Source organism: Annulohypoxylon maeteangense (genome assembly GCF_022496945.1).
Source record: "Annulohypoxylon maeteangense strain CBS 123835 unplaced genomic scaffold GGS22scaffold_1, whole genome shotgun sequence".
Classification (NCBI taxonomy): Eukaryota; Fungi; Ascomycota; class Sordariomycetes; order Xylariales; family Hypoxylaceae; genus Annulohypoxylon; species Annulohypoxylon maeteangense.
In genome coordinates, this window is record NW_025953248.1 from 1,058,810 (window position 1) to 1,075,965 (window position 17,156).

The window sequence follows — 17,156 nt, forward strand, 5'->3', positions numbered from 1 at the left end:
AGAAGACACCGAAGTTTCTGATTAAAGTACTGGGCTAAGTCATCACCCTTGGTGGTTATTTATGTAGCAAACGTGATATCGCTAAGGCCGATATTGTCAATATTAACTAAGAAAAAGAAGGAATGCTCATTGAAGCCAGAAGAAGTATACAGGCCGCCATGAGCGGAAGTGCCAATGACACGAAGACCGACTCAGAGATCAAAGGGAATCTCAGCACCTCATCACTTCGAGATACGTCTCTTACTTGGGACGTACACGGAGGCGATACATTATTGTTTTTTAAGTAGGTAGATACGCACGTTTTTCCTTTATGAGATAGTTCCAGTATATGGAGGGGAAACTTTGGAATATCTCACTGGAATCAAAAGCCTGGCCGCATGAACGAGTTCTGTGAAGGACCATCATCATTGGCGTCTTACGGACGTAAGTTCATAATTACGTCCAGGGAGCTTTGCGTGATTGTGCCACTAACAATAGACAGGAGCAAAGGCTGGTAGGCCTAGAGTATCCCATACAGAGCGTTGACAGCCTTGCTTGGAAGAAACTAAAGAAACTTTTTCATTAAACCTTAAGTGGGTATCAATAGGGGCATATTATGATGCAGAAAACAATGTGATTTTGAAGCAGATAGCAACCTGATACCACAACAGCTGATCATATTTAACTTTGGAACGAGTTCATGAGGGTAAATTTTAAGGATGAAATAATTAAATTTGATTAGGTACATTTACCACTAAGTTTAGGAAGGGACATCCTTCTTTAATCATACTTGTAAAACTGAAGAGTATGCCAATTCTTTGCTTCAGTACCATGAGGCCATCAATCGTGTCTTACTATGGACAAATATGTCTACACAGTAAGAGATATCTTCCAGGTAGGTAGGTAATTAAAAAGTCAAAGATGCGGATTGTTCTTTTATTCAAATTGCCACTTCCATTGCGCCCATACCTAGCTAGTCAACAAGATTCAACCGCCTTGCTGACCCTGTAGCATATAGACGGAGTCTCTCAGGTTATGGAAGTCAATCAGCATAGCCTGCCCGAAAGGGCGATCCCTCGTGGGAGAATAGTCCAAGTTTATTCTACACGTAACCCCTCACGGACTCTTTTCGAGGAAGAGGAGGACGACTAGAGACCTATATACGTATTAGTAAGTAGGCTAATAACACCACCATAAGGTGAGACATTACAGTCATTACATGTCGTATTGGACTTGAGGGTGAGGTGGGACGTATGATGCGTCCAGATTTTGGCCGGTAATTTATCGACGCCGAAGAAGTCTAAATAAAGCCTTTCAGACTTCTTGTAAACGGCTTAGCTAAGGCCACTGTCATATAAACCTTCCTCGCATGACTAATCGGCGCCAGACAGCCTCTTCGTCCTCATCTTGGTCGGCTGAGGTGGCTGGGGTATGGTCAATGGGATCCGGGTTCTCGCACAACTCAAGGAAGTCCTCTGCCATCCGCTCACCCGGAGCAAAGCCGAGATTTCGCAAGGTGTCGAAAGGAGTTGAGTCAAGCCTATGTTGAATTAGATACATGTGAGACGTATAAGAGTTGGGGATACTCACCATCGAGAAGTTTCATCTAGGTGATATTCGGGGTTTTCGAAGGACGTATTGGATGGATTATTCGATTCAGAAGGCCGTGAGGGTTCAGATATGTTTACTGATGGATCCACACTCATTCTCCTGTCTAATACTGAACGATCATTCGTCTGTGTACTGGCGCCGTATCCGTCAATCGAGTTATTAGAAAAGGGTGTAGTACCCTGAGCAGCGGTTAGGTTCGATGGCGTGTGATTCGCGCTAATATCAGGGACTAAATCTTCAGGTAGGCCTAAGAAGTAGTTGTTCATCTGAGTTTGGTTATGAAACACACGCCTTCGAATATCCTCGCTTTGGATGTATATGTCACCGGGATCTTGGGGTGCGCCGTGTGGATTCACCGGACAAGACTGTGAGATCGACGCCGAGCGGTTCGATTGACCGGACATACTCTTAGTCACATCTTGTTGGCGGTGGGCGTTCGCAGATTGGCCGAAGCCCATGTCACTGCGTACTTGAGCAATCATTGGCGAAACTTGCTGATTAATAGGGGGTAGGAGTAGATCGGGAGATTCTCCATTCTGTAGAAATCTGCCAAGTCGACTCTCGTTGAAACAGTTGACAAGCTCGGCCTGGTTGTCGTTATTCCTGAAATAGTCGAGATTAGGAACGCCGGTATTGCCGTACGTACCGCCGCGTAGGACTTGCAAGACTATGTCCTCGAGCTCGGGCCGAGCTTGTAGGATTATGGCCCAAAGACGTTCCCCATTCTGACCGGTATACCCACTACGGGGACCCCTTTTGCGTACCGGTCTGTTGTAGGTACATTCTGTGCCTGCGCGTACGCAAACACTGCACTTAGGGGTGGCATTATCGCAAGGCTGGTGTTGCGAGTTGCAGCGGTCGCAAGCACGACTAGCCTTGCGTTTCTTCAACGCTCGCTTAGCGTCATCACTCTCAGCATCACTCATCGCCTCCACAATAATCTTCACAATAGAGATGGTTAGTTGCACGCCAGCCTCCAGTTAAAACACACATGTCTCTATAGAGTAAGACGTACCGTACGCGTCTCCTTTTCAAAAAAGGAAAAAAGGTATGAGGAGAATTCCCAACTCCTTTTTCCCCGATCCCGTTTAAGGTTACGTCATGAGGGCCTTAATTGAGATTAAGTTAAGAAGTGAGAGTGCATCGAGGGTTTTATTGTAGTTGCAATGTCGGAGAGTTAGAGATAACGAAAGCTTTGCGTAGCTGTGTCACAATTGGGGATAATTGTGAAATGGACATTGAATTGGCGTTTTAGGACGTTGGAAATACGAAAGCCAATCACTCCCCTGTCGACGCGGGGTTAAAGCCGGTCGTGCATAACTCGATACCTACATAGTGCGAAGTACCTAGTACATATTCGGGTATATGTGGGTACCTTGGTATAGGGATCTGCATTATACGTATAATGGAGGCACTATACGGTATTACATTATACATACCCCATTATACCATTATACCCATACAAAATTGTATAATAGACGGTATAATGTTGTATAGAGGCCAAAAACTTCCACTTATCGACGATTTTCTCCCTTTTCTAATACATACGATGCCTCAATTGATCAAAGGATATCTATAAGTACGATCTTTAAGTCGATTCCTTCTGAACGCGCTTCATGGGCGTAGAATTAGGTATATACAGGACTCTATCTAGATAAGGAATCGATTAGATTAGATCAAACTAACAAGCTGGCGTTTATCGACGTCGATTCTCGTAGAATAGGTACGTACAAACGCGCCTTCTGAATCTCTTGAATTTTACCGACAAATAGATCGATCGCATGGAATAAGAAAGCTATGGACAGTTGCTAGATCACTTAAGAATTGAATAGGGTTGTTTTAGATTTGTATCTAATTTCTTCGAAGTTGGGTAATTTTTCGAAGAATTAGGTAGTTTGATTGATTGAAATATTTGAAGCTATTTTGAGATAAAATTGTATGTGTTATATGAATAACCCCTGTATGTGGGGATATGTGGGACCGGAGGGTTTTTCCGTTCCGTTATACGTATAATGAATCTATTATACGGTATAAGTATAATACATTATGCGCATAATGTATAGTTGTATTATACATTGCGGAACCCTACCTTGGTAGTAGACTGTGGCTTTAAGTAAAAATCTGTAGGGGATTCGTGGCTTGCGTGTGCCAGGACTAACTTTGTTTAACCTACTGCCGATCCTCTTGCCGTGTCGTCGCAAGTCCATAGGCCAGCAATTTAACACCATTATGAATCAAGACTGAGCTGAACCACCTCATCGGCTCAACCTCATTCGTTGTTGAGTAATGAGAGAACCCTCGTATGATTTACTCTATCGATGGCAAATAAGATCATGCTAGTGTATGCTTAGTGATCTTACTGAGTCCCTGGGTATTTCAGTACAGATGTCCCTAGACGACCTCGTCACATCCATCTGTTTTCAACAACCGGAGCTGAGATCACTCTCCTTCGACAATTCATCGTCACCTCTTCACTGAGAATTCGCCATCACATCACGGTGCTAACTTTAGTCACCAAGCAGAGTGTAAATATAAATGTCTGACCAGGAAAACTGTCTTATTTGAGATTCGACTCTCCGGCTGAGGATCACCTAAATCCGATCACTACAATACGCCTCGGAACCAACTTTAGGATGGAAGGAATAGAATTCAGCTCTCCTCCAGATGACTTGGTCGTACCTGAATATAAAGCCAAGCGTAGGATATTTCCTACAGATTCATCAATCATCCTTGTCGGATGTCGTGGTGCCGGAAAACGAACGTTGGGCTTTATCGCTGCCAAGTATCTCGGCCGTCGACTTGTCACAGAGGACCACTCGTTTGAACAGTCAACCGGATGTACGAGAGCGACGTTCTTGCAAAAATATGGACGAGAAACCTTCAACCAGCAAATGGCAGTTGTAATCGCTCGGGTGCTCAGACTAAATCAAACCAACTGTGTCATAGAGTGCGGAACAGGCACGTTGTCGCCGGATATCGGGGAAATACTCAAAAGCTATGTCGAGACGAATCCTATTATTTACATTCATCGTGACAAGGAGGATCTTTACAAGTTGTTAAAGCTTCCAGTAGCAGATGCCGAGCGTCTGCTCCTCACAGATCAGAGCCATCGTGACTTCTCTAACTTTGAGTACTTCAACCTCTATGACTCCAGTGGTGAAGGTCAGATCACAGAGAATAGTCTGCTCCGTTCTGCAACTACAAGTACCGCCAAGCTCGTGGAAGCTAAACATGATTTCAAGGACTTTCTTGATCACATCTTGGGTCATGGCTTGACGCGATCTTGGGTTGCAAACCCCTTTTCGAGGAAGGCGATTCCGCCGGAGTACCGAAGCCTCTCCTTCGTCTTCAACATACGACTTTCAACTCTGATAAATCTAGATATTGATCTAGCTACGATAGAAGCCCCCGGTGATGTGTTGGAGTTGATAATTGATACTTGGCCCAACAACGTGCTCGATATTATTGCGACCCAGGTAGCCTTGATCCGTCGAAAGTTAGACATCCCGATCATATATAATGTAGAAGAAAATCCACGGGAGGAACGCAAGAGGTCCATGGAAGAACGAAACGTCATGGACCTTGAATTAATGCTCCACGGTCTTCGACTTGGAGTCGAATATCTGACTCTCGATCTCGAAAGACATCTAGATCTCGTATCCAATATTCTTTCCATGAGAGGCAGGACAAAGATCATTGCAAATTTCGTCGTTAAGGGAATGAAAACACCAAAATGGACCGACAATTTCTATCTCGAACGGTTCTTATTTGCGAAATCACTCGGGTGTCATATTGTCCGCATTGCCCGATTCACCTCGAAGAGAGATGATGATCCACGGAGAGCGTTCTTAGATACGATCCACGCATTACCCGAACCAAAGCCTTGCATCATCGCTTACGATTTCTCGGTTTTCGGCGTGGTGACACCCTTTCAAGATAAGATCATGAACCCAGTTGGGCATGATTCTATTGAGAAGTCCTCTCGAGAACAGATGGTCGGCGTAAGCACAACACGAGGCACACTACGCGCTATCTTTCGGAAAGGAAAATGGCTGCAGCCGCTAAACTTTTACGTGACAGGATCAAACGTCTATTTTTCGGCTTCACCATCCATGCACCGAGCGGCCTACGAACACCACATGATGGCACACACATTCGATGCCAGGCGCTGCACGACGCTTGAAGAGCTCAACCGACTTCAACGCGAGCCTGGTTTTGGGGGGGCTTCGTTAACACCACCTCTCAAAATAATCATCATGCCGCACCTAGATCATCTTAGCACCCACGCTATTGCAATTGGCGCGGTAAATACAGTCCTACCACTTCGTGGACAAACGGATTCGATTTTGGACCATGCCAATGCTCGAAACAGATCTGGCGTTACCAATAAATTTTATGGAGACAATACAGATTGGACTTCCATCATCACTTGCTTACGTCGAGCCATCAGCCCTAGGAATTCCGTGCAACCTTCTAGGACGACAGCTCTCGTGATTGGTGCCGGAGGAATGGGTCGGGCGGCTATCTATGCTTTGATCAAGTTGGGATGTCGGATGATCTTCATTCATAACAGGACGAAATCGACAGCAGAAGAAGTAGCTAGGCATTTCAACGAGTATGCCATAGAGCAGAAGCTTATCCGCCAAAATGCGGGAGAGCTAATTTGCCATGTCATTAACTCGCCTAATGACCCATGGCCAGAGAGCTATCAACAACCAACGATTGTCCTATCGTGTATTCCTGCATCTGGAATAGATGACAGTCCACCCGTGGACTTTAGAATGCCGCCGCACTGGCTGAAAAGCCCTACTGGTGGCGTTGTGATTGAGGTAAGGAGACATTGAAACCATGCATTACTTCCTTTTCATCTTCTAACTGGCATGTCTCTTATAGTTGGCATATGAGCCCTTAATCACGCCTCTTATCGTCCAAATGCGTAAAATTCGCGAAGATGGTAACACGTCATGGGTTATTGTCGATGGCTTAGAGGTCGTCGGCGAAATGGCCATGGAAGCCTTTGAGCTGATGACCGGTCGTCAAGCACCCAGAAGGCTTATGCGACGAGTTTGCAACGAGACATGGGAAAGGACAAGTGCGCCATTCCAGCCACAGCGATAATGGAGTGTGATTGTTCGCCGTGATATTCTTCTAGACACACTACACGCAGTAACACAAAATCAACCGCCTAACACAACGACACAACTCTATGAGGAGCAACCTCTTACCCCCCAAAAATCTTCAGAAATATACCCATATTCTCCTCAATTATGCATTTGAAGCTGAACACCAAATTTTCAGCTTCTGAGACTCTAACATCAGCTCCTCTTATAAGGGAGTCCTAGTCACACTACACCGAGACATCCTGTGTCCCACCGAGCCTAGCAGCCACATGTTTCGGCTACGCGAATTTCTCAGATATCCGCCCCCACTCTTCTAGAAGTTTATCTTCATGGTTTGTGCTGAAAAGCACTTTGTCTGGATTGTCGGGTCTAAGAAGGGGGAAATGTGTTTATGGATCTATCAAAATTACTGGTGACATTGACGAAAGTCAAGCTTGTCTTTGAAGTAACATTAAATTGCTACAAACAGAAAGTATATCTACCTTAGCTACATCGTATATAACACCCATGTATCTCAGGTCGACTAAGATATATATGTTCGGCTTCCGAATGCTAGCTCTTCTAAATGCGACATGAAGGTCGTTGAACGAACTTTGGACGCCACAATGAAAAGAACAATTCCCAGATACCTAATAGTGTAGTTGAAAGTAGTTAAAGAAGGTAAGCACCCATACGATATTTAAATATGATATACGCTCAACAATGTAAGTACACATGTATTACCAAATAAAATGAAGTTAGAGGTGATTATGACGGATTTGGGATACCTTTCAATGTGCCCCTAATCTAGGTAGATATTAGGCTAGTTAGAGCCTACTGGAAGGTACAGGCAGGGCCCTGAATTCATGTAGTAATGGGCGATCCCCCTTTGGTGGGGGTATTTCCTTAGCCACTCGACTTCACTATCTCAACCTTGGAACACGCTCTTCAGCTTCACAATAGCCTGCCTAAGCCGTTGATGTCACCAGAGATCTATAGCGTCAGCTTCAGCCTATTAAATAGTAAGTCAGATGATGTAGTCGATATACTCGTTCACAAGATACCGAGTACATATGTAGGCAGTTACGATTGTGTCATCATCTAATTCAACGAATCACCTCGAAGGCATTAGCTTTTCACGTGGGTGCTAATGAGAAACCTCCTTCCCAGTTCATTCCTCCCTTATTATGAAGTACCTACGCTCTATTTAAGGCTTATCGCTAAGCGCTATCAATACGTCGTAGCACTGCCCCGCCCTCCCCCCACACCCTGTATGCCCTGTCCGTTCGCGCAGCTTTCCGGGAAGCAGCGGTCCCCCAACAAGATCCCACACTTTCCCAAGGTTACCGTTTCCCCGGAAGGCTTTCGCGTCTTCGGTTTGGTTCTAATCTTCCATTTTCATATTCGTCAATTTTCTGTCGAAATTACGACCGTTGATGGATCAGACCGGCGCGTTTGGCAAGCGGGGTAACCCCCTAGATTGTTAAGAGACTCAGACACGTAAATATCTGTTAGGTATTTGGCTAACAAACCACCTATGCAAGCTGCCTAAACTTGCTTCATTGCTTCGTTTAACGCCATAGAGATTCTGTGATAGTGATTTACAACCGAAACAAACTGCAGTATCGTATCGTCCTAAAACGGACATACCGAGCTAAATACCTACATACCAATCTACCCATGACATATGTACGTACAATACAACAGCATAACAGCACAGCGGAAAGTTAAGAAACTTCCCGTATCTCTACGCTCCCCCTATCATCCACGACATACAGGCACATGGGCATTCTGATTTGTCCATGGATTCCTTATCGCGAATTCCATGCAGGTTCGGTCGTGTGGAGGAGGGGCCAGCTAGTTCGGACGCACTATGTAGGACCAAGGGTAGCGCGCCTCGATTTGCCGATCTACTAAGGTACAAGGTAGGTGAGACATCCTGCATTCTGCATGATAGGTAGCAACCTTTGAGACCGGAGGGCGGGATGCCAATAACAGCTTACTGCATAGCATAGGAACATTGCTGTATGTATCCTCGGGGACTATTCGTTTCATTAGTAATAGAAAGCTAGGGAGACGTATGTAACTAGAAACGTGATATCTCTCGAGTTCGTTGACTGGAGAGATATCTAGATCAAGCATAGTCGCACGAAAGGCAGGCCAGCTAGCTGGTAGCAAATGACATCGTTGATCCGGTAGCACGAGCTGAAGGCGAAGCAAGGCCGAGCTTCCAACAGCTACAAATGCATAGGTACAGCCTAGCAAAGAGTTGGTGATTGAAAGAAACCCCTGGAACGATGTCGACTTATTATGTAGGTAATTATGTAGAATAGCCGCCTAGTTTCGTCATCTATCGAAGGGGATGATGAATGGCTTTCATCAATGAGAGCCGTGCTAGGAAACGCCGAGAGGTCAGCAGCTCTGGAGGTCTCCCCTAATAATAAACTGCTGATACGTAATAGGACGAAAAAGAATCGTGGTTGTCCAGCCTAGGCCGACCATGCCTGTCATCGTCACACGCACCATCTAACATCCTGGAAGGGCTAGGTATGTACAGTAGGTAGGCAATGATTAAACACTCAGCTTTATCTTGGGATGTCTAACAGACGAACGGGACCTCGGGAATGGTTCATGTGGTAATAGAACAGATAACCGGGTAGTATGTAGTAACTTAAAGTGTAATTGCGCACTACGCGCTAGTCTAACAAGACCTCGGGAACGCGATAGGGATATACTCTGATACCTCTGATACTGTACGAAATGAGAGATGGGAGTCTCCTTATTAACCCACACAAGTTTCCTTACTGTGCCATGGATCCAAATCGCTTTCCTCTATTTGCTCTCAACAAACAAGCAATCAAACATCTCAACAACTTCATTAACTATAAAGATAAATCGCATTTTTGTGTATTTTTGTGTGAATTATTCTCGTTGTATTCAAGGTTATCTTCACTAATACTATAATTACCCACCTTATCTCCGTTCGGCATACGTAGGTACTTAGGTACCTCGTAATTGAAAAAGGCACGCCGGTGCGTCATCATCTCCATCAGGTTGAGGCACAAGTTGAGGCATTGGAAGTTGGAACCCGCTGTATTTATCGATAACGGCCAACCCGCAATCGCAACTTCCCGAAGTCCCATCGCATCATTTAGGCGCAGTTCAGGGCTCTCCGTGTACCGTGTACTCATTAGACGTGCCCCCCTCGCCCCTAATCTTCATCGAATTTGAGTCACAGGGTTCTTTGTTCTTGCTCACGCCTTTCCGCCTCTGACACAACCGGGAAACGAACAAAGCCACGCTTTCCTATCACTTGACGGCCACCCACTCTGCTTACCTTCAATCCCATTACTCCTTTCATCGCAGTACCATCAAAACAGATCGAACAGAAACAAAGCAATTTCCCATCTCGCAAACAGCAAAGCCAAGAAGGAAGATACAAAATAACACAAGACCTACCATTATCTTACCTAATCGTCATCTATCCATACCCACCCTGTCACCGTGTGACTCGACCATTGGATCTCCCGAATCGCTTGCTTTCTAGAAAGCACCAATACCATTGACCTCCTTGACATACTTTTGTCTCCCATCTCCTAGAATCACCCTTCATTCCATCTTCCATTCTTAAAACTTCATCAATTCTCCAAATAGAACTCGTCTTTGCGTCTTTGCATCGCCAATATTGTTTTTTTAATACGTTATCCATTCACTTGGATAATCATCATCATCGAGCCCGTCCATCCATCAATAAGCTTCTTCACGGTACAAGGCCACCTAAACGGACAGTGTACGGTCTGTCGAAATCGGTCCAGTAATTTCCATTAGCACTTTGAACTTTCCCGTCCACGAGCATACTATCCTCTATCATGGCGTTTGAGCGAACCCGAGACCTCCGAGGATCTGCCCAGGACTCGAAGCGGTTCAAGGACCACGTTTCAAAGTGGCGGATAGGACCCTGGATTGACAGCGACATCGTCGTAGACAACCCCGTTACAGGGCAATTTCATTATGTAGGATATGAAGGTAGTGGCGGGAAGATTCGGCCTACTATGCCAACAAGGTAAGTTGTGCCTAACAGCCGTGTGCCAATATATTTGTCCGTAGATGCTAATTGTTGACAAATCAGTCATACGCGCCGTTGGCATGAGCAGAATGTCGTGAAGCCAAGAGAAAGTCGATTCGAGTCTCGAACGAGCGCTTGGTGTGCCAAGATAGATGCGCGAGCAGAGCTCAATGATCCAAATAACATCTCACGATCCCTTCAAGACCTCCTTGGACCATCCCCGCGGCGGAATCTTAGCATATCCGATAACATCCTATACAGCTTTGATAGAAGCGAGAGCCCCTATAAACCCTTGACTTTAGACGTATTCGTGAAGGCCAATCCGAAGGAGACGGAGAAGTTCGTAGAGAAGGAATACGAGATCTTAGACAACAACGGCGACGCTCTGAAGGGTCGAAAGGCTCGGCAGAATCTCCGTCGCAAGAATCGTGCGGCTTCAGCGGAGGACGTTGACATCGTCGAGGATGAAGGCTTCGAACTCGTTTAATGATTATATCGACTCCTTCGGGTATCGCATATCCGGCTTCGCTGCGATCAACATACAACCATTACTTTGCTATGTGTAGCCTGTCAGGTCTCTTCAATTTCTCCCACTCCTGTGGGTTCGTTGGGACAGACGGTGCAACAGAAGCAAGGTAGCACCTCTGTCCCATATAGGGATACTTTATTAATACCTGAGACGACTGCGATGATTTTTCTTCTTTCTCTTTCCTGGAGGGCTGCTGCGGTTCAGCATTTCGGAGAGGCTGTGACATTAGACTTATAACATTATACATCATATCGTTTCTGTTCAAGCATGCGCATTTCAGATGGCAACACTTGTTGCACCATGCATATCCTACCTGGAACATGGGTGGGCGGTGTTGAGCTTAACTTCGATCATCGAGACGGGATGATTCGGAGGAGGATGGCTCGGCTCATTTCTTGTCTTATAGATTGGATGAATGATGGACGGGCACATGTATTATCGAGCATAGAGACGTTCGAGGAGTATTGACTTTTATCAGGGCGCGTTGGATTCTTTCTTTCAGTGCGTATAGCAAGCACGATGCATCGATTAGAATATCATTCAACCCTAGTATATGTTAATTACATCCTTCAAGCCGAGGTTTGACAATATCGTTCGTTCTTTGAGGTGTGCATTCTGAGAAGAGTAAAGGGAGAAAGATGGTGGTAATATTGTGAGAATATTTTAGGCAATTGCCCACTGAATTTTTCAATTGTGTGTTTTCTTTTGTGGTCTGTGCACATATTATGTCAGAAATTCAGTACGTACTTAGGTATGTACCAGGTATCTCGGTACAATCAAGATATTTATTTACAGTGTATATTTAACAGTGTACACCCTACAATACACAGTATCGGTACCCCTTTCCTCGTCGAGTCTACTCAAGATAGTATCACGACCACTGTACTAGATACCTACCTAGTACTAGGTAGTATATAGAAATAGCCCAGCACTGTAATCACAGTTGTAAAGATATTTCTTCGTACTATCCATTTCTCAACAAAGTCGTTTCCATCACTCGTCATGTTAATTTATAAATAGCACGTATCGCGCAAGATACATCCCAGACTTGTTCGTCCGTTTCTTTTATTATCTTCCAACTTACATACATACCATAACCCTCATCTTTATTCACGATGTTTTTATTCCCAAAAATCAACGGTGTCTATCCTAGATCTGCGGAGCCGTTCAAGCTTCTCGCTCCCAAGGAAGGAACATGCCTTCCCAAGGCCATTATTCTTGAACACGCAACCGGACTTGACCTCCCACAGGAACTTGTTCGCCTTCTTACTGTACCATTCAAGTCACATAAACGCCGAAGTCAATTCTCCTTCGTCCCCAAGGCCATCCCAGCTCATATCAACCAATCCGCCGAGACGGGTAATTCTAAACTAGTAGCAACACCAATCTCAAGTCTGCCTGTCGAGATTCACCTGATGATCTTTGAGTTTCTCGATGATCCCAAAGATAAGATGAGGTTCGGTCTGACTAACACCTACTTCTGGTCTCTCGCACTCCCGTGCATACACGACAAGTGGGCTTCAAACAGTAAGTAACAAAAATTCATATTAGAAAAACACGCTTACTTACCCCTGAACAGTGGGCCTCTGGGCAGGGAAGAACATCGTCTTCGTCGGAAGTTGCACCAAACTCGGTGACTACCCCCCTGGATTGTTCTCGGAAAAAGAACAGGCTGCACTTGTCGTGAGAGATTACCGACACGTCGTGCAGGACCGCAACGACTTGGTGGCCCCGACAGGTCGGCAACCGTTGAGTCTTTACGAGTTGGCTAGCGGGAAATATGCCAAAGACTTCCCCCTCTACGAGTGCAAGCCATTGAAGAGTTTCAAACGTTATCTCCGTAACTCCAAGAATGCCGGGGTGCTCACGAGAGTAAAAGATTTGGAAGAGTTTGAGGAGCAATTCGATGAAGAGGAGTTCTATCCCATGGACCAGCCGTGGATCCTGCGAAACCTCACAACCAAGCAGTTCGTCCGCGCGGAGGCGATCGCGTTAAGACCTGAGTATGTCCATGGTCCTCGAATCGAGGGTCTGGGCTTCGGTCACGTCGTCTTAGCACGCACCGGCTGGTCGAGCTATCTGACGAGCAATCTAGCTTATATGCTCAAAACCAACCATGCTGTGGATATTGCTCGTGGAGTTTGGGCTGGCCACTGCTTCGACATAACCACCTTGGCAAAACACGAAGAGACTACGAAGGCAGAGGAATGGGCCGACGTGAGCCAGGAGGTAGTGAAGGAGATCGATACCATCTATACGGTGCGTTTTGGGCCAGACTGGAAAAAACGCTTTATCGACATGCCGTATGATGGTAGAGATTCCTTGCTAAAGACAAGGCCGGGCTGGTATAAAAGTCACTAGGTAGTGACTTCGAGCCGTGGGGAAGTTATATACCTATCAAGCCCTTTGTAGCTTGGTAAGGAGAGGGTTGCTTGCTCATCGGGGTAAATAGTGGTTTGGCGCCTACACATGCGCGCTTCCACGGTAAAAACACATGGCTATTGGTATCCAATGAACGTTTTCTCACAAATTCATACTCCGCTGATCATTATTAGTGTGCCTCTCGTTCCCACCGTAATCCCAAGCATGTCGCAACTCGAATCTAAGGTCTTCCAATAGACCTTAGTGGGAGCAAATTGAATTAATATACCTTTACATGTTGGTAAGAATCCTAAGTCATGTTCACCTCAGGCGCCCATATACACCAATTATTCTCCTACAGCCATCCACGATACTCCACAGGAGTATAAAAGCGTGCTCCCCCAGGTATCGGCGTGGACAATGAAACCCCTCGGGTTAACCTCCGTCGCATAGACCTTAACCCTATAATTTTTGAAGTTGCTGAAGTCGACCGAGCTCACACTCACCATCACCATCGGGGTCAATTTGAATTCCTTCGAAAAATTGATGCGCGCCTCCGTCGAGTGATGTGGTTTGTTTCCCGGCCGGACCTCCGTCGTGTTCCACGTCCCACTTTCGATTATAGGCCCGCTCCTAGACGCCGGCGAAGAGAGGTATTCGACCTTCTTCGATAAAATAGCAACCTCGTATGCAAGACCCCTAATGAGAGTAAATGGATCGCTGTCTCCGCCGACGTTGCCATTTGCCGTGCCACCGCTAGCGAGAATGTTGACTACGAGCCGGGAAAGACCGATGTCTTCCTGGCGACTGGTCTGGGATATTGCACCATCCACATCTTCCTGATTGGTAGATTCAGCTCGGTCGTCCGCGGCCGCTAATACAGATTCGAGCTCTGTAGATGTTAATCGGGATATCGTCGAGACTTGGGCCGCCATCTCGTCAAGATAGTGGTGCTTCCACTGAGAACCTCCAAGCTAAAAACCATTAGCTGCATTAGCTCGAATAATCGAGACCCATAGGAGCCATTCCATGACACACTTACTTATAGGATATAATGAAGCGATTCAAAATAGCTAGAGGATTTGCCTTTAATAATTAACAATTTCAGAGTAGGAAACATGGGAATGGAGAATGGTGAAGGCTTCGGCTATAAAACAGCCATCCTAGGACCTAGGTGTATGCGTATCGTCCATCGTACCGATCATCGACTTGAGCCTCTATCATCGCGATAACCATAACCAACCATCTAGAACATCGCTATTCTTGATAAGGAACAAGGTCTTATGAGTCGAGGTATCCAACAATACTGACCGATTGATATGCCAGGATGCCTAATATGTTGTAATACTAAATATATCGCAATGCCCAATGCACCCTCGTGATCCATTGCACCGCAATTATGACCACACGCATGTTATGTTACCTTTCGGGCGATTCAGCTGAAATTGGGATTCGGGGATTAACGGTATAGACTGGAAAATGATAGCCATATTCTCTGTATTGAGCTTAAGCTTCCCTAGGGTTGCATTATAGCATTCGAAAACTTGGCAAGCCAGTAACGACAGATGACCGACAGATCCGCATCGTTTTAGTTAAGAGCTGAAATTCATATGCTATAGAAAGAGTGCCGCGCTCCCGATGTGCCTACCTAGTAGCCTAGGTAGGTAGGAATATTGCGAATGAGTCACCCGGAACTCCATTTGCTTCAGTGGATAATTGGTAGAAATAGCGCTGATCATGACGAATGGGCTGCCGCCACAATATAACCCCGGCGACCTCACAAGTCTCAGACGCAATACAAAACACAATTAATCTACCAGCTCGAGGCTCTGTATGGTAAACGATCAAAGATGAATCTATCTTATTTAAAATCTCGACTCTAAATCCATCCGACGGCGAAGTTGGCTTAGACCACGATACTAGTAAATATAGGCAACAACATACTATACTGTATTTTCTAGGACGCCATGAGTCTTGACACCTTCCACTTATTTCCATTGCTCCCACCGGAGCTCCGTCGGGCAATATACCTCCTAGCCACACCACCTCGCATCGTCCATTTGCTAGAAGAATCGGAACGAGGGGACCTCTTTGAGTCTCGGATCAATGACATCGAAAGTACCCAGTTTAAATTCCATTCGTCTTTCTCTGCCTATGAAGAGGAATTTCGCTTCATGGTGTCACTCTACGCCAAACCGATAATGCGGGGGGAGATGGAAAATGCATGGTACGGAATAGGGATGGATGAAGAAATAAGGGATATTTTTCCCTCCTGGCTACTTTCCTACGCCCACATCCTAGAGCGATTCCTCCGGAAGTGTCGTCTCTACAGCAAAGCGCCTATCCCTACGCTACTCCATACATGCGTAGAGTCGCGCGATGTGCTGATCAATGCTGGCTATCAACTTGCGTTTGGGACTCGTGATCATGAGCCAATGACGTGGTTTAATTTTGAAAACGACGTCTTATGTCCCGACTATACAGCCTTTTTGAAGGTAGAACCATACCCGTCAGCTCTGGCCGAGTACTGCGATTCAATTGGCTCAAGAATCGACGAAGATAGTCTCCGGAAAGTCCGAAGGGTACTCATTAGTTCAACTTCTCTCCTATCCCAATACTGCGCTCCAACTATTTGGGTTGCTTGCCTGGTTCGGTTATTGCCCAAGCTTGATAGGCTGTATCTTGTCGAATGGGACGCTGATCTCTTCTCTGAACGATTACCGACGTTACCAGATCCAGACCCCGTCGATACCAACGATCAAGAACAAGGCTCCATCGATACCTACAATCGAGAGCTGTGGAAATACACCCCTGTCGAGGGAATGGACGTCTTGTTCGAAGCATATGGTGGATATCCCTACATCTCTAACGGTCGATTTAACAGATGGTGGCAGAACAGGTTGTCTGAAATTGACAGTAGACCTACCGCCGAACACTTCCAATCGCTTGTCGATAGGTCGGCACAATGGCTTGAAGCTAAAAGAGATGCGGTCCTTAAAGAGGAGCCAGACGTTGACCCCTGGCCGATACCTAAGGTTGAAGTCGTACACCTCTGCACGGAGTCTATAGCTAGACAATTATTCAGCGATCGCCAAGAGGTTTGGAAACGATACATATCATCAGAAAAGGGCGACTCTGTATCAACTGAGTTTTATGAAAAATGGCCAGTGTCAAAATTTCCACCAAGTCAAGAACTAATAATAGGACCATGAAAGGTAATCGAAGAACCTACCTAAGTAGGCGCCTACTAGTATGTATGTATGTAACTATAGTGAATAAAGCTCAGCTCGATCTTGTTTACCTAGCTGACTCAGTCATACGGAATTCTAAGATGAATACGTCCAAGAGGCCTGTGCCAAATGATATGATAGTTACGTCTTGTAAGGACATATGTAGGTAAATCAACTGGGTTTCCACTTATAATTGTCTAGGCCTAACTTGAATGGGGATATTGGAGAGATGTTGTGATCGCCTGGGTGTTGTTGATGGTTGTCAGGATTCCGTCATCCGC

At 45.7% G+C, this 17,156-nt stretch overlaps 6 protein-coding genes across 6 annotated transcripts; 4 read left to right on the forward strand and 2 right to left on the reverse strand.

The window, feature by feature from the left end:
* Positions 1-696: 696 nt before the first annotated feature.
* On the reverse strand, positions 697-2,646 carry GGS22DRAFT_149129 (uncharacterized protein). Its single transcript, XM_047959093.1, has 3 exons — positions 1,570-2,646; positions 1,190-1,519; positions 697-1,135 (listed from the first exon to the last, which is right to left on the reverse strand). The coding sequence occupies exons 1-2, from the start codon at positions 2,514-2,516 to the stop codon at positions 1,330-1,332; spliced, it is 1,137 nt and encodes a 378-aa protein (XP_047823606.1). The 5' UTR covers positions 2,517-2,646; the 3' UTR covers positions 697-1,135; positions 1,190-1,329.
* A 1,113-nt stretch (positions 2,647-3,759) lies between these two features.
* Positions 3,760-6,923, forward strand: GGS22DRAFT_3960 (uncharacterized protein). Its single transcript, XM_047966973.1, has 2 exons — positions 3,760-6,419; positions 6,484-6,923. Exons 1-2 carry the CDS (start codon positions 4,224-4,226, stop codon positions 6,706-6,708), a joined length of 2,421 nt encoding a protein of 806 aa, XP_047823607.1. The 5' UTR covers positions 3,760-4,223; the 3' UTR covers positions 6,709-6,923.
* Positions 6,924-10,219: 3,296 nt separating this feature from the next.
* GGS22DRAFT_3968 (uncharacterized protein) lies at positions 10,220-11,273 on the forward strand. Its single transcript, XM_047966975.1, has 2 exons — positions 10,220-10,752; positions 10,819-11,273. The coding sequence occupies exons 1-2, from the start codon at positions 10,559-10,561 to the stop codon at positions 11,240-11,242; spliced, it is 618 nt and encodes a 205-aa protein (XP_047823608.1). The 5' UTR covers positions 10,220-10,558; the 3' UTR covers positions 11,243-11,273.
* Positions 11,274-13,102: 1,829 nt separating this feature from the next.
* GGS22DRAFT_149136 (uncharacterized protein) lies at positions 13,103-13,687 on the forward strand. Its single transcript, XM_047959094.1, has one exon. The coding sequence runs from the start codon at positions 13,211-13,213 to the stop codon at positions 13,643-13,645; it is 435 nt and encodes a 144-aa protein (XP_047823609.1). The 5' UTR covers positions 13,103-13,210; the 3' UTR covers positions 13,646-13,687.
* A 229-nt stretch (positions 13,688-13,916) lies between these two features.
* GGS22DRAFT_3982 (uncharacterized protein) lies at positions 13,917-15,227 on the reverse strand. The gene has a single exon (XM_047966980.1). It carries the CDS (start codon positions 14,578-14,580, stop codon positions 13,993-13,995), a length of 588 nt encoding a protein of 195 aa, XP_047823610.1. The 5' UTR covers positions 14,581-15,227; the 3' UTR covers positions 13,917-13,992.
* Positions 15,228-15,422: 195 nt separating this feature from the next.
* GGS22DRAFT_149142 (uncharacterized protein) lies at positions 15,423-16,945 on the forward strand. Its single transcript, XM_047959095.1, has one exon. The coding sequence runs from the start codon at positions 15,613-15,615 to the stop codon at positions 16,855-16,857; it is 1,245 nt and encodes a 414-aa protein (XP_047823611.1). The 5' UTR covers positions 15,423-15,612; the 3' UTR covers positions 16,858-16,945.
* Positions 16,946-17,156: the final 211 nt, after the last annotated feature.

Excerpts from the sequence above, each read along its gene's own strand:
- GGS22DRAFT_3960 (XM_047966973.1), top strand. The coding sequence starts at position 4,224 with ATGGAAGGAATAGAATTCAGCTCTCCTCCAGATGACTTGGTCGTACCT. Across the intron at positions 6,420-6,483 it reads CTGGTGGCGTTGTGATTGAG|TTGGCATATGAGCCCTTAAT; the intron begins GTAAGGAGACAT and ends TGTCTCTTATAG.
- GGS22DRAFT_3968 (XM_047966975.1), top strand. The coding sequence starts at position 10,559 with ATGGCGTTTGAGCGAACCCGAGACCTCCGAGGATCTGCCCAGGACTCG. Across the intron at positions 10,753-10,818 it reads CGGCCTACTATGCCAACAAG|TCATACGCGCCGTTGGCATG; the intron begins GTAAGTTGTGCC and ends TTGACAAATCAG.
- GGS22DRAFT_3982 (XM_047966980.1), bottom strand. The coding sequence starts at position 14,580 with ATGGCGGCCCAAGTCTCGACGATATCCCGATTAACATCTACAGAGCTC.
- GGS22DRAFT_149142 (XM_047959095.1), top strand. The coding sequence starts at position 15,613 with ATGAGTCTTGACACCTTCCACTTATTTCCATTGCTCCCACCGGAGCTC.
- GGS22DRAFT_149129 (XM_047959093.1), bottom strand. The coding sequence starts at position 2,516 with ATGAGTGATGCTGAGAGTGATGACGCTAAGCGAGCGTTGAAGAAACGC. Across the intron at positions 1,520-1,569 it reads CTAGATGAAACTTCTCGATG|GCTTGACTCAACTCCTTTCG; the intron begins GTGAGTATCCCC and ends AATTCAACATAG.
- GGS22DRAFT_149136 (XM_047959094.1), top strand. The coding sequence starts at position 13,211 with ATGGACCAGCCGTGGATCCTGCGAAACCTCACAACCAAGCAGTTCGTC.